This window comes from Muntiacus reevesi, chromosome 2 (genome assembly GCF_963930625.1).
Source record: "Muntiacus reevesi chromosome 2, mMunRee1.1, whole genome shotgun sequence".
Classification (NCBI taxonomy): Eukaryota; Metazoa; Chordata; class Mammalia; order Artiodactyla; family Cervidae; genus Muntiacus; species Muntiacus reevesi.
The window spans coordinates 182,180,467-182,205,508 of NC_089250.1; the positions used below are offsets into that span (position 1 = coordinate 182,180,467).

The 25,042-nt window shown below is 50.0% G+C and overlaps 1 protein-coding gene across 2 annotated transcripts; it reads left to right on the plus strand.

The window, feature by feature from the left end:
• On the plus strand, positions 1-24,195 carry NAA60 (N-alpha-acetyltransferase 60, NatF catalytic subunit). Of its 2 annotated transcripts, XM_065924194.1 has the most exons (7): positions 1-126; positions 1,027-1,094; positions 18,996-19,111; positions 20,715-20,844; positions 21,786-21,882; positions 22,610-22,844; positions 23,900-24,195. In XM_065924194.1, exons 3-7 carry the CDS (start codon positions 19,002-19,004, stop codon positions 24,054-24,056), a joined length of 729 nt encoding a protein of 242 aa, XP_065780266.1. In that variant the 5' UTR covers positions 1-126; positions 1,027-1,094; positions 18,996-19,001; the 3' UTR covers positions 24,057-24,195. The 2 variants fall into 2 exon arrangements, with proteins under 2 accessions (XP_065780266.1, XP_065780265.1); XM_065924193.1 differs by lacking the exons at positions 1-126; positions 1,027-1,094 and adding an exon at positions 8,974-9,145.
• Positions 24,196-25,042: the final 847 nt, after the last annotated feature.

Consider the following 25,042-nt stretch of genomic DNA (forward strand, 5'->3'; position numbering starts at 1 on the left):
GCGTAATGTTTCAGGGAAGAAGGAGAGCAAGTAGATGAGGAGAATCCGGTACCCGAAGAGTATCGGTAGTGAAGTGTGGGCTCAGCCGGCATTGTCCCATGGGTCGTAAACTTCGGTCGAGCCGGGGTGAGGTCTCTGAGTGGCCAGGAGTACGGGTTCTAGTCTTGACCTGTGTCTTGGGTGGACTGCGAGGCGGTGGAATGTAAATGGGGTATCATCTGCGTGGGCAGAGTTCAGGTCGGCATAGGCGGGATTGCTGATATGTCCAAAGTATTCTAGGGGAATTATGCCCGGGGAATGCAGCCCAGCCAACCCATATCGAGCTCAGAGCCACAACGGGCCTCAATCGGCAGTAGAGCCATCCGATTGCTTCGAGGGTCATTGCAGGGCACCTAATACTTCACAATCGATCTGCCTCATTACATATTTCCTCTTTAATGGCACTGGGTGCCGTGGTGTAGGGGTTTGGTATTAGAAAATTGAACTTCTTCCGCAGGTCTGCACTAATTGCTTGTGACATTTTGGCCTGTATATCAATACAGCTTTGCCTTCCCCAGGTGAAAAAAGCGCAGAATATCTCTCTTCAGAGGGCAGTTTCAAAGAAGTTTTCAGTTTACAAAGGTGTTTGCGAAAACACGGATGATATTACCTTCATAGAAAATTCTGAGTATGTCTCAATATATTTTCTTGGGAGGATGTACCTATCTCTTCTGTTCACATTCCAGTCTCTAGATCTTAGTTGGGAGGTCACATAACCACACCTAGTTCAAAGGAGGCAAGGAAGCTAGTAGTACCCTGGCAGCCCACACCCAGCTAAAAAGCTCACAAGTTCTATTACAGTGACAAAGAGGGAAGAAGCAGATATTGGAGACAGCTGTCAGTAAGTGCCATGGAGATATGTTGAAAATGGACAAAGATGAATGGAAAATGGAAATGGATGGGCAGACATGAAGATGTTCATTGAAGAATTACAGTAGAGAAAAATTGGAAATGACCTAATTTCTAAGTATTTTTCCTCTTTTGCAGGAGGAAACATTGCAGCCAATTAAGATGCTATATAGAAGTTTTTGATAGCATGGGGAAATGTTTCCAATGTAAGTTTAAAAATGTGATACCAAGTTGTGCATAAAATGCTATCATAATTAAAAATGTATTGAGGGACTTCCCTGGTGGTCCAGTGGTTAAGAGTCCACACTCCCAAAGTAGGGGCTCTGGGTTAAATGAATTTTTTTTTTTTTTTTTTTTAAAGACTGTTTCCCTTCCTTTTATAACCTGCTTACCTAGTTTCTGGTTATCATCTAGTTTCCCAGGGGCACTAAGAGAAGAGGTGTCTGGAGCAGGAGTAAGAGCATTCCAGTGACTCTTAACTATCAAAAAGTAAGCCAGAATTTGGTTTAAACCTCACTCCTCTGTGAGTCTGATGGGTAAGCCCAGTCTCAGTGTACACTGACAGAAAAACGGAGAATCAGATCCTCCTAATATACTGTCGTGACCCTGTTAGTCCAGGCTAAGTGACTCTTTCTCAGTTTTAATTGCAGAAATCAGTATCATCCTTTGTCATCCAAGTATACAGTTGCATCATTTTTCAGCCAAAGGAATTTTTTTGGGGAAGCAACTTACATGATTCCTGATTGTACTGTCTTTGATCCATGCAAATTTTCCCCCTTCACTTATTTTACAATACAAATGTGATAAAGTCTTTGCTTCTTTACACTTACTTGTATCCAGAGAATTGTGGGGGCTTCTTTGTTGGTTTTTTGTGGTGGTGGTGGTAGTTGTTTTTTGACCATGCCACCCAGCTTGTGGAATCCTAGTTCCCAGACCAAGGATTGAACCCAGAGAAATCACCAAGTTCCAGTCACTAGACCACCAGAAATTCCCTAGAGCGATTGTTTGCCCATGTAGATCTGTTTTATGGATTTTTCTCTTTTCATTGTGGTTTATTACAGACTATTGAATATATTTCCCAGTGGTATACAGTAGGACCTTGTTGTTTATCTATTTTATATAGTTTGTATTTGCTAATCCCAGACTCAATTTATTCCTCCACCACTCCCTTTCTCTTTTGGTAATATATGCCCAAGACTAGGATTGCTGGATCATATGACATCTCTATTTTTAGTTTTCTAAGGAACCTCCATATTGTTCTGCATAGTGGCTGCATAATTTACATTCCTACCAACATCATAGGAGGTTCTGCTTTTCTACATACCCTCTCCAACATTTGTTATTTGACTGCTTAAGGTGAACAGCCGGCTTACTTGAGAAGACCTGATGCTTGGAAAGATTGAAGGTAAAAGGAGAAGGGGGCAGCAGAGGATGATGTGGTTAGATAGCATCACTGATTCAGTGGACATGAATCTGAGCAAATTCCAGAGTGAAGGACAGGGAAGCCTGGTGTGCTGCAGTCCAAAGAGTTGGACACAACTTAGCGACTGAACAACGACAATTTACAAGACTTAAAATTGTATTGAAGCTTAGTTGATTTACAATGTGTTAATTTCAGGTATACATCATAGTGATTGAGTTATACATATATTGATTCTTTTTCAGGTTCTTTACCCATATAGGTTATTACAAAATACTGAGTATAATTTCCTGTGCTATACAGTAGGTCCTTGTTGGTCTGTTGATGGACATTTAGGTTGCTTCCATGTCTCGGCTATTGTAAACAGTGCTGCAGTGAGCATTGAGCTGCATGTATCTTTTCTAATTATTATGAGAGTATGGTTACTTTACAATGTTGTGTTAGTTTCTACTGCACAGCAAAGTGAATCAGCTATACATATATACATATAGCTCCTCTTTTTTGGATTTCTTTCCTGTTAGGTCACCCACAGAGCACTAAGTAGAATTCCCTGACCTGTACAGTGTTCTCATTAGTTATCTGTTTTATACACAGTATCAATAGTGTATATATGGCAATCCCAATCTCCCAAATCATCCTACCTCTCATCCCCCTTGGTGCTCATTTATTTTCTACATCTATGCTCTATTTCTGTTTTGCAAATAAGATCACCTGTGCCATTTTTCTAGATTTTATATATATACATTAATACATGCTATTTGTTTGTCTCTTTCTGACTGACTTCATTCTGTATGACAATCTCTAGGTCCAGTCACATCTCTACAGATGACCCAATTTCATTCCTTTTTATGGCTGAATAATATTCCATTGTATATATGGTACACATCTTCTTTATCCATTCCTCTGGTTTTTAAATTTTATTTATTTGTATTTACTTTTGGTTGTGCTGGGTCTTCATTGCCTATGCACAGGCTTTCTATGGAAGCAGGGATGAGGGTCTGCTCTTCGTCACAGAGTATGGGATTCTCATTGCAGTGACTTCTCTTGTTGCAGAGCACAGACTCCAGTTGGCATGGGCTCAGTAGTTGCAGCACACAGGCACATGAGTTGCAGCTCGCAGGCTCAGTAGTTGTGGCACATGGGCTTAGTTGCTCCATGGAATGTGGAATCTTCTCGGACCAGGGATCAAACCATGTCCCCTGCATTGGCAGGCCAGTTCTTAACCACTGGACAACTAGGGAAGTTCTATCCATTCCTTTGTTGATGAACATTTAGGTTGCGTTCATATCCTGGCAATTGTAAATAGTGCTGCATCGAACATTTGGGTGAATGTTATCTTGTCAAAGTACAGTTTTCTCTAGATATATGCCTAGAAGTGCAATTTCTGGCTTTTTATTTGTAGATTTTTTTAATAAGGGTCATTCTGACCTGTGTGAGATTGTACCTCGTAGTTTTGATTTGCATTTCTCTAATAATTAGCAGAGTTGAGCATCTTTTCATGTGCCTATTGGCCATCTGTATGTCTTCTTTGGAGAAATGTCTGTTTAGATCTTCTCCCCATTTGATTGGGTTGTTTTTGTTGTTGTTGAGTTGTATGAGCTGTTTGTATATTTTTAAAAAAATTATTTAGGCTGTGCTGGGACTTAGTTGTGGCTTGAGTTGTATGAGCTGTTTGTATATTAAAAAAAAATATTTCTTTAGGCTGTGCTTGGACTTAGCTGTGGCACGTGGGGGCTTCAGTTGTGGCATGCAGGATCCAGTTCCCTGACTGGGGATGGAACCTGCGCCCCCTGCGTTGGGAACATGAAGTCTTAGTCACTGGACCACCAGGGAAGTCCGTTTGTAAATTTTTTTGAAATTAAGCCCTTGTCAGTCATATGATCTAAAAATATTTTCTCCTAGTTGTCTTTTCATTTTGTTTATGGTTTCCTTTGCTGTGCAAAAACATGTAAGCTTAATTAGGTCCCATTTGTTTTTTATTTTTGCTTCTATCTCTATTGCCTTGGGAGATTGACTTAAGAAAATATTGCTACGATGTATGTCAGGGAATGCTTTGCCTATGATCTCCTCTAGGAGTTTTGTGGTGTTATGTCTTATATTTAAGTCTTTAAGCCATTTTGAGTTTATCTTTGTGTGTAGTGTAAAGGTGTGTTCTAACTTCATTGATATATCAGCTTTCCCAACACCACTTGCTGAAAAGACTTTTTTTCTGCATTGTATATTCTTGCTCCCATGTTGAAGATTAATTGACCATAGTTTCCAGCCCTAGGTGTTCATTGGAAGGACTGTTGAAGCTGAAACTCCAATACTTTGGCCACCTGATGCGAAGAGCTGACTCATTTGAAAAGACCCTGATGCTGGGAAAGATTGAAGGCGGGAGGAGAAGGGGACAACAGAGGATGAGATAGTTGGATGGCATCACCGACTCAGTGGACATGGGTTTGGGTGGACGCCGGGAGTTGGTGATGGACAGGGAGGCCTAGCGTGCTGTGGTCCATGGGGTCGCAAAGAGTTGGACACGACTGAGCGACTGAACTGACCTGATGTAGTTTATTTCTGAGCTTTCTGTTCTGTTCCATTGATCCATATGTCTGTTTTTGTGCAAATGCAACACTGTTTTGATTACTGTTGCTGGGAGGATTATGCCTCCAGCTTTGTTTTTGTCCCCCAGAGTTGCTTTGGTAATTGTGGGTCTTTTATGGTTCCATATAAATTTTAGGATTTTTTCTAATTTTGTGAAAAATATCACAGTTAATTAAATAATAGGGATCGCATTAAATCCATAGATTGCTTTGAGTAGCCTGAGCATTTTAACATTAATTCTTCTAATCCAAGAGCATGGGATCTCTTTCCATTTATTTGAATAATCTTCAATTTCCTTTATCATTATTTTATAGTTCTCAACATCTAAGCCTTTTACCTCCTTAGTCAGGTTTATTCCTAAATATTTTTTTTTTTGGCAGTTTCAAAAGGCACTTTTTATTTTACTCTCCCTTTCATTGTTAGTGTGAAGAAACACAGTGGATTTCTGTATGATCCATGCAAATGTTAATAAACCCATCAGAACCATGAGTCAGAGTAATCCACTTCACCTCAAGCCAGTCTCCTGGAGCCTTTCTCCTCTCCTGGGAATGCTCCAAGGGTAGTCCATTGTCCTCTCAGGCAAAGCAGATGCTGGTCAAGCTGACTGTCTGTAGAGCTTGCCATGAAGTGGCTTGTTCATGACCTGTTTCTGGGATCCTGGAAAAAATGTTTTTGAGGTCTACCTGGAAGGTCTGGTTTTGGAAACCCAGTTGTTTTCCTGGGCATCAGGAAGGTTGTGATCCAAGAGAATGCATCATAGTTTTATTTATTTGTTTATTCATTTATTTATTTTGGCTTGTGCATGGGCATTGAGCAGGGACTTCTTTAGTTGGGGTGCGAAGGAGCTTCTCTTGCTGTGGAGCTTGGGCTCTAGAGTATGTGGACTCAGTAGTTGCAGCTCTCGGGCTTAGTTACCCCACAGCATGTGGGATCTTAGTTCCCTGACCAGGGATCAAAGCCTCATCCCCTGCATTGGAAGGCAGAGTCTTCTTTTTTATTTTTTGTCTTTATTTTCGAAGGCAAAGTCTTAACCACTGAACCACTAGGGAAGTCCCAGTGTATCATGGCTTTAAATGAATCTGGAACTGAAAAGCACATTTTGTTTTTAAATTTACATTCAGTAACTAAATTGAAGGAGAGAATGATCATCTTAAAGCCAGTGGTCTCTTAGATCACGTGGAAGAAATATCTCAAAACACACCAAAAACGGAGAAAAAGAAACCAGGAAGGCAGAGACTTAGAGGACCAATCCATGTTGAGCTCAGTGCCAGTCCGATTTCCCTGAGCCAGTTCCTGTAGTCAGGAGACACCCCTTCCTGCCTGTGGTCTTGTAAGGTTTGAGCCTGCATTTTAAGTATGTCAGGTGATGCTAATACTGCTGGACCACAAGACAGCACTTTGAGTAGCAAGAACCTCGGTAGGGTTTGTCTCTCCTGTGTAATTGAAAGGGCTTACCACTGCCTCCACATTCTGTTGATGGGAACCTGATGGAAGGCAAGAGAAAGGAGAGGAAAATAAGTAATTTTCCTTTTTTAAAAAAATGTATTTATTTATTTTTAGCTGTGCTGGGTCTTCGTTGCTGCACACAGGCTTTCTCTAGTTGTGGCGAGTGGGGCTTCTCTCCAGTTGTGGTATGAGAGCTTCTTATTGCAGTGGCTTCTTTTGTTGTGGAGGACGGGCTCTAGGGTGCTCGGGCTTCAGTAGTTGCAGCACGTGGGCTTAGTTACCCTGCCAGCATGTGGGATCTTCCCTGAGCAGGGATCAAACCCATGTCCCCCGCATTGGCAGGCGGATTCTTAACCATTGGACTACCAAGAAAGCCCTAAACTAGCAATTTTCCTTTTTAAAATCTCATCTTTTTAATTTAAAAATGTCAAACCTCTGAATATTTGAAAGAATAATGCAGTAAACACCTATGTACTTTTCACCTAGCATCACCAGTTATTAATATTTAAACAATTTCCTCTTAAGGACATGCTTGAGAACATAAGTTGCTCATATCACTTTCAGTGTTGTTCACTGGTAAAAACTTTGGCATATGGTTTCATCTTGCTGCAAAGGAGACTAAGAAGTACAAGCTTAGCTTGTTAGCTCTTTGCCTGCTAAAGGGGGTACTGTCCTACTACTACATGAGGATGTGATTAAGCAGTTGCTTTTTAAAAAGAAAGGAGAGGATGGACTTCCCTGGCAGTGCAGTAGTTAAGCTTCGCCTTCCAATGCAGAAGGTAAGGGTTTAGTCCCTGGTTGAGGAACTAAGATCCCACAGGCCTCCAAGCCAAAAACCCAAATCATTAAAAACAAAAACAAACAAACAAACAAAAAAACAGCAATATTGTAACAAGTTCAATAAAGACTTTAAAAAAATGGTCTACATTAGAAAAAAAAAAAAGAGGAGGAAGACAGTGGATACTAGGGGACAGTTACTCTGACATACTGACTTGGCTGGATCTTGCAACCAGTTCCCACTTCAAAGTGAATTTTTGGAAAGACTGCAGCTAAATTTGCAGCCCATCTCTAGAAAATGTGTAGGACTTACAAGTGTGCATTTTATACCCTCCTCATTCTTGATTGTTCTATCCTAAAGTTTTTTTTTATAAGATTGATTATATTAAAGTTTATAGTTATTTTAAACTTTATATTATAAAGTTTTTTAACAAGTTTGATTATAAGTTAATAGTGACACTAAATATATAGAATGATTGAAATGCCCTGAATAGACCAAAACACATTTACCACAGCATCTTTACTTACAACAGATGTTTGCTGTACTTAAAACTGTAACTACAGAGTTGTAAATTTTATATTTTCATTTTGTCCATAATTTTTCAACTTTTAAAATAGGAACTTAGAGAAAATGTTACAAAAAGAAAATATATTATATAAGCTGCTTTACACAAATCAAGATTCCACCAGCCACTAACATCTTACTGTGTAGACAATAGACTTGCTGGGTTCTTACATATCCCGTTGTTACACTACTCTTGATCTATTTACACCACTTACCTTTCAGACTTCTACTAATCTCTTTAGGTACGTTTTCACTGTCAAAATGTTAAAGAATATGCATTTAACGTTTATAAGATAGTGTGATTTTAGACTGTTTTAATCTGTCATAATGTCTATTTGCTTGGGTGTGAATTAGGTCCTTTGAGGGTTGATCATTTTTAGCCTTCTTATTCCATCCTTTGGCCATATTACCCGTGAAAGGTATTTGAAGGCAAAGGATAAATCTCTCCTTTAAAGTTAACATCAGATTTTGCTCAACACAAGTCCCTTAGTAACAAAGTTGGAGTTAGGTTTTGTGATGTAGACCAGGGGTCCCCAATCTGCAGAATCTAATGCTTGATGATGTGAGGTAGAGCTGATGTAATAATAATAGCAATAAAGTGTATAATAAATATGCTTGAATTACCCCAAAACCATCCCCCCATCCCTGGTCCGTGGAACAATTGTCTAACATGAAAACCGGTTCCTGGTGCTAAATGGGGTGGGGACCACTGAGTAGCCCCTCCTCCAACTTGAGGGCTACTGACATCCCTCCCCTTGCCCCCGGCCCCCACCCTTTACACGGCAGAAACTGGACTCTGGCTGCCGCGGACGTCTGGCGCTGAGCCGGGTGGTGCTGCCCTCCAGCCGCCGTTGGCCACCCGATCACGCTTCCCTAGGTGGAAGCCCCGTCGGACGCTGCGGATGGAAAAGCTCCAGCCCCAAACCAAACGACAGGACCACTGGCCGGGAAGTGGAGGCCTGCGAGCCTCAGCGCTCAGCCCAAGAACCCAAACCCGCCGGCTACCAACCGGACCGCGCCCCTGGCGTCCACGCCCGCCGGGCTCGGGCCCCGAGGGTCGGCTCGACCCGTCCAACCCCTCCGCCGGGTCTCAGCCTCGCGAGCCTCTAGCAGACGCGCCCCCTGGAGGTGCTTCCGCTGCTCCACTGCCGACGTCCCAGCTACTCTTGTGTCCACTCTCTCCAGTGTCCGGTTTCGCGCGAGGCCCGCCAGCTCTTAAGATGGCGGCGTCGGCGTCGCGAGGTGCCGCCCCACGTGGACGCCGCCGGCCAATGGGCTTCCGCCTGTGCCGCCGGCCGGGCGCGGGAGGCGGAAGTGCCTCGGGCCGCCGCCTCCGTCCCGGCTGCGGCCCCTGCCGGTTACATAACTGGTTGCGGGCTCTGAGCGACCCCACTTCCTGGCTCCCAGCGAACCAAGGATGCACTGAGCCCTAGAACGCCATCCGCTGCCGCCGGCTCCCGCCCGAGGTGAGGCATCCCGGAGTTCGGGCCTGCGGCGGAGTGCCGGGCCCGCGGCGGAGTGCCGGGCCCGGCCGTCAAGGGAGGCAGGGGAGAAGTTCCGGCCCTGGGCGGCAGCGCAGTCGCGGGGTCCTGCCGGGGTGCAGGGGGCCAGAGACGGCCCTGGCGGGGCGTGGGACAACCAGTCGGTTCGAGGGAGGCTGGGGCGCGGCCCCCGCCTGCCGGCGCCCAGACATCTCCGCGGGGTTTCGGGTTGCACAGAGCTCTCGTTTCCTGGGGCGAGGAGGGGGCCGAGACCCTAGGCTCGGGGCGCCCCAGGGGCGCGATCCCAATCCTTTTGCTTGGGCTGCCTTCGTGCCAGGGCTCGGGACGAGCTGGCGGGGAGATTTGGAAGCAGAGGGCAGCCTGCTCTTTGCTGCCCGCCGGGCCTCGCGGGAGGTGCCGGGCCCGTCCTTTTCACAGTTCAGCGATTTGCCGCCTCGCCCGGCCCCACCGCTGCTTTGGTACTTGTTGCGTGGGTTGTAGTTATTTGTCGACTTTTTTGCCCTCCCGTGAACTCTTGAAACTCTGGGACTCTCTCGGTCGTCTCCAGTCCTTACTCCTTAAGCTGTACATTTTGGTTAAGACAGCTCAATTCCTTATGTTTTGGGGTAGTTTAAAGGTTGGCCATGCAGACCCTTGCACCACCTCTGACCTCTGCCCCGTCGATTGGGCACTTCCCACGGAACAGAGGGAATCTGTAGTCTCCGGGGTTTGTTCCCCTGGTAAGATTCTTAGGGAGGCTGAGCGCCTTTCCTGAACCACTAACAACAAATATCTGTGTGCTCAGGAAGTGATGGACCCCAGGGTCTGGGGATGAGAGGAGGAGTTACTCTGCCATAAACGTGGCCATTGACTGCTTCCTTGGTCTGTTTCACTCTGCCCAGTCCTTAAGCCATACCATTTTGTTACGTTTCTCTTGAAGGAAAAGGATAACAGCCCGATAGCCCTTTGGTACCTGGAATGGTTGTAATCAGAGAGTCAGAACTGAAAAGAACTTTGCTGGGTGCAGGTATTTACTGGAGCACAGAAGGCAGAAAACTTAATGTTAACGCTTAACTGCCTGAACTGGAAAGTCAGTTATGACTGGAGGTCAGCAGTAGCAATACCACATTCTGTGAAGCACTTTGTATGTACAGAGAAGTGTCAGAAGTCCTTTGGACAAAAGTACTGGCTTGTGAGGCAGAGAGAAGGGGAGTCTTGGACAGCACTGAATTAAAAGGGGGCTGGAGCAAAACAAATGCTCTCTTCTTGCAAAAATTCCTGAATTGCTTTAAGCTCAGTTTGAGAAGAAAGGATTCAAGGCCAGAAGAAACTCAAGGGTGGCTGAAATAGAAGTCCTTGTCATTTAAAAAGTGGTCACGACTGGGCATGACAGGTTTTCATCTCCCCTGATGTTGGAGTTTGTGCGTCAGAATTAAAGTGCACATTGGCCCTTTGAGAAGCAGTGTGCCTGGACTCCTCCTTTGGGCCGCAGGTTGCTGAAGTTCCATCTCACTGTGTTTCCAGAAGTGCTGGATTTCTCTGAAGATGGTTAAAACCTGTAAGTAACAGAGTCAGTGCATGGTGTGGTGTTCACAGGCCAAAATAAAAAATACACACACTATTTTAAAAGGTCTGTGTGTATGTCTTACCTTTAGCCTCTCCCCACTGTGACTTATGGTGACTTTATCACCATCTTTATTTTAACCACACCCACTCTCAGACTTCAGATATGACCTGTTGATGTTGCTTGGCAACTTGGCTTCACCTGTGTTGGAAGAAAATTCCTGGATGTTAGGAGATTTGAGAAATGAAGACACTAGAACTAAGAAGGGTGGGGCCGTCATTGCTCACCTGATGCTCTGCCCCGCAGACTGTCCCAGCCTCAGTGGACTGGCTAGCAGCAGTTTGTCTTCTAGCAGCTGAGATGTGTTTAGACTAGGTGGACCCAGCATCCTTACCTGGCAGCAGCCACAGGTATTCAGAGCTCTGAGGTTAGGGCAGTGCAGATCTCTGCCAAAATGCCGCAAGGTCTCTGCTTGCTGCTGACAGCTCTCCTACCTGAACAGATAGCTGGCTGCTTGTCAGCTGCCATGTCTTCTCTTAAATGGAGGTTCCTCCCTCTCCACATCTTTGCCTCCACCACCTCCTCCCCTGACTTCTCTTTCTGGAAGAAACCCACAGAGTCCTCCTAGCTCTCCACCTCAGTTCCTCGTTTGCAGAAATGAAGATTGGGATCTGGATCCTGCATCCTGCTTCCGTCCACGCAAAACGCTTTCGAGTAAAACACTGATCTGCAAAGTGGTGTTGGAACTCCTGGGTCTCTTTCTGGCCAAGTTCGAAGGTTGAATTTCATTCAACAAATCTTTCTAAGTGTCTCTGATAATTCTGGGATCAGGCCTCCTTCCTGAAATATTATCATTTTAGTGTGACTTCTGATCGAGGCTGGCTGGCAGGCCAGGTTAGGGTTCCCTGAAGCCCACTGCTGATTAAAGAGAGGTTAAAGAGAGACCTGTGTGTTTGAAAACCCAGTAACCGCACGTGAAGTAGGGTTGACACTCTGCTCTGAACTGAAGTGTTTGCTTGGTGCTTCTGGAGTGATGGGGAGGACATCTGAACAGGGAGCCAGGGCTTTCTGCACGTAGTGGTTTGGGATCTGTGTCAGCAGTTGACCCAGTGCTCCATCAAGTGCCGCTCTGCAGAGGCTGACTGACATGTGACAGTCACCTCGAGGTGCCCACAAGCCGAGCTTGGATGGTCAGGGCGTCAGCTCACATGAGGGCCAGTCAGTCCCTAGCCCCATCCTGAGGGCCTCTCCTACTCCCCATCTCCTCACCGAGGCTGACTTCCCGCTCAGGCAGCCGCAACACTTGGAATATTGATGACGAGAACCACCTCTGAGTGTGATCACGTAGAGACCTGAAAATGCCTCTTCTAGTTAGTAGACTCTCAGTGTCAACATTTTAGGTCCATCCCCGTGAAGTAACCCGGCTCTTGTGCACTGATGCCAGACATAAACATTCTAAACATTCCAATAATATTCACAGTTGTAGGGACTTTCCTAACGGTCCAGAGGTTAAGACTCCAGGCTTCCAGTGCAGGGGCTGTGGGTTCGATCCCTGGTCAGGGAACTAAGATCCCTTATGCCACCTAGCCAAATTAAAAAAAAATTCGCATTTGTAAAGACGCAAAGAGGAACTGATTGGTGAAAAGGACTCAGAACAAATGTTTGTCCGCTTGCTTCCACAGGAAGACCAGAGAAAACAGACCACATTGAAAAAAGAAATTCTTCCAGTTCTATTTCTTCTTGTTATTAAACAGTAAATTGTGTTCCTCTGTTTTGTTTCCTGCATTCCTGAAATAGGGCAGCAAAGTACTGGGGCAGAAAAGTAGTGAAATTTGAGCCCATCTTAAAAATAACTGAGAAGAAAGCCATTTCTTTTTTAAAATAGTCTCTGGGTAATTGTCCCTTAGCTGCTGCAGTGATTTTTATCTGGACAGTGTTACTACAGTGATGTTTCCATATTTCTGGCAGCACTTGGTTGTTTGCTCATTTCTAACAACTTGTTTCTTTTTAGATGCCTCTTTGTGACTCTAGTTGTAAACTATTCAGAAGGTCTTGCTGGCCAGGTATTTGCTGCTCTTTCTACTCTTAGCTTCAAATTACAGTATTGCTTCTCTTCTGGCCTCCTGTGTTTAACTTTTTTGTGGAAATACACAGAAACTTACAGAAAAGTACTCTGCTTGACATTTGGTCACGCTGTTAATATACCAGTGAAACCTCCACCTCAGAAGCCCCCTTGGGCCCCGTACCTGGTAAGCCCTCTCCTGTTTAAAAAGTTTGCTTTCTAATGGGAAACTCAAGAATCTATTAATCTTCATTTTACTGAGGACGAAGTGAGGAGGGGGCTTTGAGTTTTTGCTTCGTATTGTGTGTTGATTCCTATTTTACCATGAACAAAGTTTTAAACAGCATTTAACAAATGGGAGATGTTCTTTTTTAAACCTTTTTTCCTTTTTTTTAGATGGTTGTCCTGAAGCCTTTAAGTATTTTCAAAATTGATTTTTATATGGCCACTGAATTTTCTTTGTAATGATTGCACAGGAAATATTTTTAATATTTTTAACTCTTTAAAATAATTTTCTTACCCACAACTGCCTCCTCTTTGCTTCATTACAAATGTGGGTCTGTGTTTATAATATTTATTTCTGGCATCAGTGCATGAATACTGTGCTATTCCAAGGGTACAGGGCTTAAACATTGGCACTGAGAGTCTATTTTGGGGCAAAATGGATAACCATTCTACTTATAATTTGAAGAGACATTATAAAATTCCCAAGTTGTTACTAATTAGGAACAGATTATTTAACATAAAAAATGTGTTCAGAATTTTCACATACTGCCTGGAAGTTTTTTATTTTTTTCTGATAATAAAAACAAGCTCATTGCTTAAAAAAAAAACTCAAATGAGGCAGGAGTGAGTGATATAAAACAGACGTCTGCCTTAATTCCGCAGACAAATGCTGAGAGGAGGTTGAATTTCTTTTTAAAAAAAGTTTTTGTTATAAAAGTTAACCACATGATCAAGTATTAATTTATACTGAATTTCACCCACTTTCACGTTTAATATCTGTTGGATTTTGAACGATCTTAAATACAAACCCAGGGACACAGAGATTAAAAAGTCAAATGTAAAACAACAAAGCCCAGCAGAGTCAGGTGGAAAAAACACAGAAATGCTAGAAAGGGCTGGGGGTGGGGGGTGGGGGGGCTGGTTTGCTGAAGGGGCAGCGGCGAGAGGCAGGTGGGGTTTCTGAACCCGAGACCCCCATGGCTGTGCTTTTCCCATTCAAACTGAGCCGCCAGCAGCGTCCATTTCAGCCCCAGACCCGGGCAGTGCTGAGGCTGCCTGCCTCTGGAAGAACTCATTCTCCTTATCCTCAAGAATCTGGTGACAGCCCGAGTTTCAGGTGCGGGTCCCGCCCGTTCACTAGTCCCTGGAAGAGAACTTGGCCCCTGGCAGTCATGGCCACCGTTTGCAGAGGGCTGGCTTCGACCCGCCTGGCAGGCGCTCTGCACATGTCCTGTGAGGACTTCTGTCCCCTCTTCACAGCCCTGCTGGGACCCAGGGCCCGAACGTGGCTGGGGGGGGGGGGGGGGGGGGCGGACAGCGCCTGTGCACCCGGGTATGTGGCCTCGAAGCCTTGCCTTTCGCTTGGACTCCACTGCTGTAAGAAATACTGTGAACCAGTGATCCCTCCTGGTTTTGGCCGGGAGGGCGTGAGCTGACGCGTGTGGGACAGATCAGGACTCTGTTTCTCCTCCCAGAACTCTTGATTCATGGAGGCGGGTCAAGTAGTGAAGGAAAACACCCCGAGTGATGCAAGCGGATCCCCTGCCTTTTCCTGAGGCTTTGGGAGGGGCGCGCCACCCCCCCCCCCCCCCCCCCCACACACACACACACAGGTGTGTTAACCCCTCCCTGCCCAGCCTGCTGGATGGCATTCTTTGTGTTCACTGATGTGCTGTTTGCCTCGGAATTTTTCAAGCAAAGGAAGCGTTTCTGAGAGTATGTAGGTAAAAGAGCAAGAAAACACACACCTTCCCCGCCCCCTCCAGCCCCGCCGGTGATCAGAGATGTCTATCTCTGCTCTTTACTGCAATCGCAGTGTCTAGAGCGGGGCCTGGGTTTTTAGTACAACTTTGATAAATAGATGAATGGATTCTCTTTGCGATGGGAGCGGTGGTCATAGAACCTCTGGCCCAGAGGGAAGCATGGGCTGACCCCAGGACTGTTCCGGACCAATGGTGGTTGTCTTGTTTTTAAGTCGAGGGCTGGTTCACACGCTGCCCAGCCAGCAGATCTGAGGTGCACAGGTGATGACGAGCCTGATGGACATGGGAACATTGTCTCTGGCCCTGCGAGTCATCCTGTGCCCCCCCATCGAGGGCATCCTATGTCCCCCCCAGCCACATTCTCATTGCTCTTACCATCAGTTTCTTTAGCCAGTTTTAGAATATCACACAAATGGAATGCCTCACTGTTAACAGTTCGCGGGTGAAGTGATATGGCCTTTTTTTTTTTTTAAATTGTGTGTGAGGAGCCTGTGGGCTCCCCTTGGGGCATCGTGTGGTGGGCTGTAAGAGGGAGGTGCTTTGGACCCACAGTGCTGGGTGTTTGTGTCTCGTCTCCTGTAAATTATTCATATTTCTCCTCCTACTCTCAGGCTCTGAAAGGCTCCCAGGCTGCTGTAGAAACGGCTCCCCCCCACCCCCAGATGGCTGCTCACTTGAACAAAGGAGCTGAGCTGAGCTGGGCATTCACAGTTTCCCTCACTCCCTGCTCTGAGCCCTTCAGCCCATTTTACTCATGAGCAGGGTGGTGCCGTGTGTCCATCACTGACTTGTTTTTCCTTTTTTGCGCCATCCATCTTGAAGGCAAGAGCTTGGAATCTGTTGTTAGGTTTGTCAAGCCAATAAATCTGGCGCCTGCAGAATTTCACATTGGAGGGCCCTGGTGGTCTTTAACTCTGCTGTGGACGAGTATGCACCCATCTTTCCCGTGCTTTGTTTGAGAAGGGGCCTGGAGTGCAGGGGCAGGCCAGGGCGGTGCTCTGCCCCATGGGCATTGTGATGGTGCCAGGAAACCCCTGTAGAAACTAGAGCAATCCCATCCCGAGGCCCCAGCTTCTGAACCGCCAGCACTTGGCAGCTGGGGGGTGGGGTGGAGGATACGCTGGGATGTTGGAGTTCACTCTTGTCTTCTGGTTGGGCGCTCACAGTCCAAGTGGGGTCTGGGAGCACACGCCCAGGTGATCAGGCATCACCCCCAGCCACTGCATGGCGTCAACACAGGGACCTGAGAGGTCATATTAGCTCAGAAGGAAGACGACTCTTTCAGACAGCCCGCGGGGACAAGGTTTAGGGAAGGAGAAAGGACAGATGGAGAGGTGAGCGGGCTGGCCCTTTATTGTCTTAGAGAATCCAATTTCTGTCCCTTCTAGAAATGCTGCACTCACCCACCCCCGAAGGCCAAGGCCGGGACGCAGACCAGCAGGCCCAGGGAGGACGCTTGCTGCAGGCCTGAACCGTGTCTTCTCCTCATACTGTGTCCCTGCTGTCGTCGGGTCTGTGTGTCTGTGACTTTGTAAGGAAACGCACTGAAAGGTGGTCTGTGTGCCTGCGGCTCAGCCCCCCGGGCTCAGGACAGAGGGCTGACTCGGGGCTCTGCTCTGCTTCCCCTGCGGCCTCTGTCCTCCAGTGAGTCTTCAGAGTCCTTGTCCCTTAAGCCCGTAGGGCAGCACAGAGCAACAGGAGGTTAGTGCTGACTGAAGGTTCCAGGTGGACAAGCAGGGTCCCCGCAGGTGTCAGATGTCAGTCTCCCGGCTTCTCCCCCAGTGGTGGGCCAGCACTGCCCACCATACCACCTCCGTCTTGACCACCCCCCCGACCCCCCGAACATCCCTTTCTCTCTTGCATGTGGGTGCCGGATTCTCCCTCCTCCACTCCTGTCAATTGGGCTAGGGCAGATCAGACACTATAATATACTCCATTTCCCCTTAGTTAGATGTGACATGTCTCTATTTTTAAATCAAGGCATCTAAAGAACGGCCTTTGAAAACATCCAAGTACTTTTAATAGGGATGTGAGAATCCACAAATAGCTGTGTGTCTTAGAGGCCAGTGTTCTTCGTGAACGCTGAAGAAGGAAATCCTGCCCCTTTGGTCAAGAGCGTTGTCACAAGGGCTCTAGAGTGAAAATGTGTAAATCCCAGGATGAGCGAATTGCTCATTTATTATCAGTCTCTCCCTTTGCGGTCACTCCTCAAGCTTTAAAATGTTTTAAAACTAACTTTATTGAAGTTTAATATACATACAACAGAATAAACCCAATGAGTTTAATATATGTGTATTTACATTTGTGTATGTAACCACCATCATCAAGATACAAAACATTTCTGTCCCCTCGGGCGGTGCCCGCCCCAGCCTCTGTGTAGTCAGCCCCTGGCACAGGTACCACAGGTCAAAGCCTCGCTTCCTGGTGCTCCCTGTGGCGCCAGCACCCCAGGTATCCCGCATCTGCCTGTGGCTGTGCGGGGTACCTGAACCCCTGGCTCTGAAGCCGGGGTTGTTGGTCGCCGGCACTTGGCCTGCCGGCTCCAGGCAGAGACTGTGGAGGGTGAGCCAGCACCTCCTGTCCTGCAGCTCCTCCTGCGGGGCTCAGAGCACCCCAGGTCTTGGTCGAGAACCTGATGGGCACAGCCAGTGAGACACCTGGAGCTCTGCCAAGGGTGATGAGGGCAGGCAGTCTTGTCAACCCCGTTTCTCAGGCTGGCCTGTGCTCGTCAAACCCCAGACCAGCCTCCTGGAGCCAGTCTTCCAGGGAGGAGGAGGGCATGGCGCTTCCAGCAGCAGGAGGGCTCTGGCCTTGGGCACCCTTTGGCCTCTGGCGTTGCCTGGGCCCTCATGGTGCCCCTGCACAGAACCATCGTTTCCCCCACCCCGACCCCAAGTTTTATTAAGGAAAATTTCAAGTACATAGAAAAACGGAATGTGTAAACAGTCAGTTCCTGTTTTGTATAAACCTGCCACTTAGATGCAACCGCTAACAGCATTTTATCACATTTGCTTCCTAAGCAGTTGAAAAGATTTTGAGTTATTTAGTTTTAAACCTGATGATGCCTCGCTCTGAAGTATTTCAGCAGAGAGAGCATCTCTAAGACCATCTACAGGAGCACTCCACCTTCCACGTCTGAGACAGTTAGTACTAGGTTCATAATCATTTCATAATAAATTCATCATCTGGCGTCCAGCCCATATTTAAGTTGCTCCCAAGTGTTTGACTTTTCGTGTTTCCTGGAAGGAGTTTGCACATCACGTTTGGTTGTAGGTCTCCTTGTCTCTTTCAATCTACTTCTGATTTTTTAATGACGTTGAGTGTTTGGAGACCAGGCGGCTGTCATGTAGAATATCACCCATTCTGTGTGTGTCAGATGTCATGGTGCCCATGTACCGGGTGGCCTGGAGGCTTGATCTGCTTCAGGCCCAGCATTTTAGGCGGGGTCCTGAGGGCTTTGTGTGTTTCACTGGAGGTGCTGGCAGGCTGGCCTCCATCCCTGGGTTTCCTGTGGCTGCAGGATCTCAGAGGGTGCAGGGTTCAACTTTTCCTTGGTACTTGCTCGGTCCTGGGGGTGTAGGTGCTTCATCAGAGCCCACACTTGACCCTCTTGTCTGGATTGAGCATAGCTTCCTGATTTAGTCGTTGGAACTCATGACCCCTGCCTGACTTGAACTTCCGGCGTCTCTCGAAGTCTTTCTCTGAACATGTATCTTCATCTCCTGGATGGGGGTGGAGAAACGGCCCACCCAGTAAGCGCCACTCTAAATCCAGCAGGTCTCTGGGGCCCCCTGGCCCAGGCCTGGGGCCGTTTGAGCTCTGGGCCATAGGATGCCACCGACCCAGGCAGAGAGGCGGGGCCGTGTCCCCTCCCAGTGGAGGAACAGCGGGTGAGGGAAGCGGGGCGGGTGTGGGCGCTGTGTGCAGCTCAGTGGGGCTGAGAGGGGAGAGAACAGAGACCAGAGGCCAGCTGCCCTCCGCGGGGCTCAGGAGCATCCCAGCTGAGCAGGGAGGGGGCCTCTGGGTGTCTCCATCCTCCCACGCCTTCTCTCCAGGGTGGGGTGTCTGTGATGCCTGGTGTGGGAACGCCCCTGAGGGGAGAAGCCCTCCACCCATGGGGCCAGTGTGAACCTTCCCATCCTGCCAGCCTTGCAGATTACCTGAGGAGGAGGTTCCCAGGGTGCGGGGATGCGCCGCCCTCCTGACGCCCCTCCCCCGCAGGTGTGAATGACAGAGGCGGTGCCGTCCAGCGCGCTCAGCGAGGTCAGCCTGCGCCTCCTCTGCCACGATGACATAGACACCGTGAAGCACCTGTGCGGCGACTGGTTCCCCATCGAGTAAGTCCAGCGGGTCTGCAGCTGGGGGCTAGGGAGGGGGTGGTGGGGGCCTGCGTGCAGAGTGCTGAAGCTGGGGGGCTCGCTGTGTTGGTGCCTTGATGACCGAGAGCCCCCTCACCCTTCGGGGCCCCTGGCCCTGCTCCCTGGTGCCCCCGGGCTCTCTGCACCTCACCATGTTCTTGTACAAAGAGATCGGGAAGGGCCTTGCTGAGAATCTTCAGTTACAAAGATGCTACGTGCGGTGCCGCTTATGACATTCAGGAAATCAAGAAGCAACCTAAGTGTCCTAACAGAAAGGAATTGGTTCCCTACATCAGGGGATGTACATGCAGCAATACAATATTATCCAGCCAGGGACAAAGAAATCTGTCCTCGAGGTTTATATGTTTTTGTGTGTATGTGTGTGAGACAGCAGGTGAAAAAAGCAGACTGGAAGCCAGAATATACCACAGTCCCTCTTTTATTTGAAAACATGTACAAGATAAAAACAGGAGAAATGTGCCACGGAGCAGATGTTTTTGGTAGCTCTCTGGGTGGATGATTAGCAACTACAAGTTTTGTCTGGTTGTGCTTGTCTCTGTTTCCTGCGTTTTCCTGTAACATGCTCATAGAGCACTCATAGTGAGGAAAAATAGTACAAACTCTTAAAAATTGAAAATAAACAAGATCCTGCCAACATCACATCTCCGTGAGTCTCAGCCTCAGACCTGTTGAAGCTGGTCGCGCACCCCTTACTTCCCTGATGGGGGTGTGCTGTGGGCTAGCAGTGGCTTCTTAGAAAGTGAACATCAGCCCAGCGGTCCCACCGTGGGACAGGAATCCAGCAAGTCCATGGAGTAGACCCTGCTGAGGGTGACCTGGGGCAGGTGGAGCCTCACTGGCCGGAGCCTCTGCACCTCCGAGGAGCCCAGCCTGCCTGCCTCCTTGGAGACGGCTGGGCCGGAGGCCTCGGGTTCTGAAGACGGTGGACAGAACTGTAGTCCCCTCGGGCCGTGTGGTGGCAGCTCACTGCTGGCTGCTGTGCCAGCCTGACACGCTGGTCAGAAGGTGGGGCTGATGGGGCCCAGGAGAGGAGGCTGGGTGATGCTCAGCTTCTGTGGAACTTTCTGGCGGGGGTGGGGGTGCAGTGGCCTCTACAAAGCAGAGCACCTCCCTGGGTCTCCAGTGGGGTCTGAGACCCTCCTCTGCTCTTGGTCCCAAGAAAGGAATCCCGGGCTAACGTAGCCCTTCAGGAAACCAGCCTCACTCCCACCCGTCCGAGTCTTCTGGGTTGCTGCTGACTCTGCCTTTTCAGCACTGCCTCGCTGCTCTGTTCCCCGCTGCCCTCGGGGCTCTTGTTGAGCCGCCCAGCGGCCCTGGACACACCTTGCCCTTGTGTGCCCGAAACTCAGATGCCACTGAGCAGTGAACGGTCCCGTCTGGACAGAACGGCTGTCAGAAGTTGCAACTCTGAGGGTGATGCACTTTGGTGGAGATTGGGCGGTGGGCAGACCCTGAGTGGTGGATGGAGCAGCCAAGGGTCCCCCATGGTTCCACTCTCTGAAGCACAGCGGTGGTTGGACCTGACCTTCAGCCAATCCACCTGCGTTTGTCTCCTCCTCAGGTACCCAGACTCATGGTATCGTGATATCACCTCCAACAAGAAGTTCTTTTCCCTCGCCGCGACCTACAGGGGTGACATCGTGGGGATGATTGTAGCTGAAATTAAGAATCGGACCAAGATACACAAGGAGGTGAGTGTCTGCAGCGATGGCCCAGGGCTGACACCTCTGGACACTGCCTGCTCTGTGCCCCATCCTCCCGGGAGCCTGGACAGCGTGTGAGAGTTGTAGGTGGTTGGTTTCATTCTGTGTGTTTGTGACACAGTCATAACGTGCATTAAGTTGCACGACCTGATCGTGGGCTTCACAGCGACCGTCATGGTGAAGTCAGGAGGGGGGTGATCGGTACACGGGCTTCCTGTGGCTTCGAGTCACAAGAGCCGGAAGGAGGCTTCCTCCCTGAGGCCGGTGGCATGTCCACCTGCATCCAGGTTAACTGTGAGGTGGAGGCTGGGGTGAGAACGGGCCAGGACACAGGCCGAGTCACAAGTGTCCTTTCCAGTGAGGGAGAGACCTCACACACAGCAGAGCCTTCGGTTCTTTGTGAGGCAGAAGATCATGAGAACCTGGTCCTGGTTAGAGGCGACTCTCCCAGTCCGGGGGTCCCTCTCCAGAACCAAGAGGCTGTGTGGGGTGTCAGGTGGCTCGGCCACCCCCACCTGCCTCCCACTGTACTCCAGGAACCCATGGGACCGTGTGGGATCCTTTGGTTACAGCGCCCACGCCCTGTGGGGCCGCCTTGTCTCCTGGCACGTGGGCTGACACGGACTGAGGGCCCCCTGAGCGGCGCTTCCTCCCACCGTGACTAGTCTGGTCCAGCTTCACTAACTCTCCTGCCCACCCTCCCCAAGAGAAGCAACTTTGCATGTGCTGTGTTAGCAGTGGTTTCTGAGAGAAGGGCCCATACCCTCTCGCTTCCGTGGGGAGGGGTGGCCCTCCATTGTCCCCTGTCCTGGGTTCTCCTGCCCTGGTGTCTCCCAGGTGTATGTCCTAGAAGTCGGCCTGGGAGCCGTGTCCTGCAGCAGGCCCGGGGCCTCCACTGCTGACCCGGCCGTCTCTGACTCTCTCTCTAGGACGGAGATATTCTGGCCTCCAGCTTCTCCTTGGACACCCAGGTCGCGTACATCCTCAGCCTGGGAGTGGTGAAGGAGTTCAGGAAGCACGGGATAGGTAAGCGGGGGCCTGTAAGGCCCCCCAGCTCGCTGCTGCTCGCTGCCAACTCTCACAAGAACTGCTCGGTCTCTCTCTTGCTCTATCGCTTGGCCCTCTGTCGGGGCCAGACCCGCACCCTTCCTTCATTCCCTGCCCCTGACAAGTCTGCCGGCCCCACCCACTCTCGGCCTTCAGTCCGTCTTCTTTCCACGTTTCGTCGGGTCTTTCTGCTGTGGCCTCCTTCCCAGACCTGGTGAGGTCAGATGAACAACCCCTCCTGAGCATCCTCATTAGAGAACGGGCCACTCTGACGGTGCCTCTTGCCACCCCCAGCTCACGTCCAGCCCCAGGGTTTTCTTGAGGAAGAGAAGAAAGTGTGATTGAAGGAATAGTCCCAACCACGGTTTATTAGATGCCCGCCACCCTGGGGGTCCTGCCCCCCGCACAGCTCCAGACTCCTGTTTCACATGGCCACACGGCCAGCGGGCGTCAGGGTCTTCCCTTGTAACCCACGCCCGTCCACCCACGTTTTCCTGGGCCGAAAGGGCATTGAGTTTCGCTGTAAGTCCAGCCCCTGGGAGGGACCGTGGCCAGCTCACATCCTTGTCCGGGACACCCGGACACTCAGCTGACAAGCTCCACCAGGGGGTTGGATGTTAGGTACTCCAGCAGTGAGTGGTTCTGGAAGGTCGGCCTTTCCCTCACGCTCTCTTCCACCCACCGCCTCTTTCCTCTCACCCTTCAGGGTCCCTGTTACTTGAGAGTCTAAAGGATCACATATCAACCACTGCCCAGGACCACTGCAAAGCCATCTACCTGCACGTCCTTACCACCAACAACACAGCCATAAACTTCTACGAGAACAGAGACTTCAAGCAGCATCACTATCTCCCTTACTATTACTCCATCCGCGGGGTCCTCAAAGATGGCTTTACCTACGTCCTCTACATCAACGGCGGCCACCCTCCCTGGACCATCCTATATCCTTTCTCTCTCGGGGGTGAGGGATGGTAGCTTCCTAGTGGGGTCTGTGCGCCAACTGAAGCCACAGTTGCCTTCACGTGGCATCCTTGAGACCAAGTTCATGAGACCCAAGTGTTGTGGGTGAGTCTGACCAGCACATGTTGACAGGATATGACAGTCTGGGTGTGGATGCTGGGAAAGTAGGTACCCCCTGGACGTCAGCCTGGTGTGAAGGGAGGGTTTTCTCCCTCCTGGTCCAAGGTCCATCCATCAAGTATCTACTGAGAGCCTCCTATTCTAGGTCGAGGTGGATACAGCAGTGACTAAGACAGACAGAAACACCTGCTCTCATGCTAACAGGGGAGAGAACAAGCACAGGAAGCAGAAAGAGTTGCTTGTTGGTTCTGAACTCTGGATTCAAACCTACCTTAGTGGGTGCGTGACCCAGCTGGGTTTCCCTGCCCTCAACCCTCCTCTTCAACCTTCCTCTTCAAGTGCCAATTCTCTCTGGCCCTTGACAGATTCGATGGAGGCCAGGAGACTTCCTAACAGTCACAGGGAGCAGCCCCCCAAATAATGTGTGTATGTGAGAGACAGAAGTTAAACGAATGAGTCTAGGCTTTATCCATTTCACAGGAAAATAAACAGGAATGACAGGGGTGACCCAGAAGCCTACAGGCCTGGCTCACATGAAGGTTGGGGGGCTCTCTGTGGGCATCCACGGGGTCAGGACTGCAGACCCCTCCTCATCGCAGGGCCAGGGCCCTGCGTAGGGGCAACAGTAGCTCTTGCTCCGCCAGACCCCGCCCCCGGCACCCAGTTGTGTGCTGCCTCAGTCTGGGGTCCGGGGGTGTGGGGCTGCACCCAGAAGGTCCTTTGTTACTTTGCACAGCAGAGCCCCGTCCATCTGATGGGGCTCCCAGCCCTGCAGAGGCTGCGCAGGCTCATGGCCACCCACAGAAGCGGTGTGTTACGTGCAGGCTGGCCCTGCGGGTTACCATGCTGACCAAGCGGCCCAGGGTGTGCGGGCAGGCGGGCAGGCGAGGCGGGATCTTCCTTAACGGAGCCGCACGGACTACATCCAGCACCTGGGCTCTGCACTAGCGAACCTGAGCCCCTGCTCCATCCCACACAGGATCTACCGCCAGGCCCAGAGCCTGCTCTGCAGCTTCCTGCCATGGTCGAGCATCTCCGCCAAGGGTGGCATCGAGTACAGCCGGACCATGTGACACCAGCCAGGCAGCCTCCGCTGGGCCCCACTCCCCGGCATCTGGCGGACGCCACCTTCCTGGCCATCTGACTGCGGCTGTCCTCTGCAGAGGAACTGGCGGCCACCTGCTGGGCCTGTTGGCCCGCCCCAGCTGCAGGCCGGTGCTACGCGGGTTTGGGAGCAGAGCAACGTGGGGCATGCCCTATCTCCCCAGGTACCCGGAGCAGGGGGTGCGGGAAGCGGGGCAGAGCCTAGGGGGTGACAGTCAGGGAAGTGGGGGGCCCTGTGGTGTCAGCAGAGAACAGGCGGCCCCAGATGGGCATGTGCCACACAGGTCGTGGGTGACAAAGCCCGGGGCCAGGGGGGTCCCCGACCACCTCTCGGAAACTTTTGGAGGAAAAACAGAGTCCTTGAGCCCTGGCCAGAGCGTTGTCTTTTCACGTCCTAGACTCCTTTTTAAAAAAATAACATACTTACCTGGTTCAAAAAGTTGAAAAGTTGCCGAAAGATCACGTCTCCTGCCCCCGGGCCCCGGATGCTCAGCTTCTCCTTCCCGGGACCGTGTCCCCAGCCGTGCTTCCCTCGGTGTGCACGTGACTTTGACAGCGGCAGCGGCACCCGCTCACCCTCCGAGCTCCTGGCTGAGCACTCTGCCCGGCCACGGCCTCTTCTGAGAGCCGTGGGGACACCAGGGTGCACTCATGCGTGGGCACGACCCAGAGCAGGTTGTGGCGGGGGCCGACCCCACATGGCAGGGCTCCGTGGCCTCCTGGGCTGGCACCCCTGTTGGTGCCATGGTTTGTGCTGGGACCGAGGGGAGCTGGTGGCCCCTGGAAGGGACTCTGGGCCTGGAGGAGTGCCAGCACCTGACTTGGAGCTCCTAGGCCAGTTCCCAGGGGTGGGGGCAGAGCGTTTCCGCCCCGGCCTTCACCCTGCTCCGCTCTTGTCTACCCCACAGGCTCTCCCAGGCCTCCTACCCGCTCTGAAAACCTTCAGCTCCGCTGA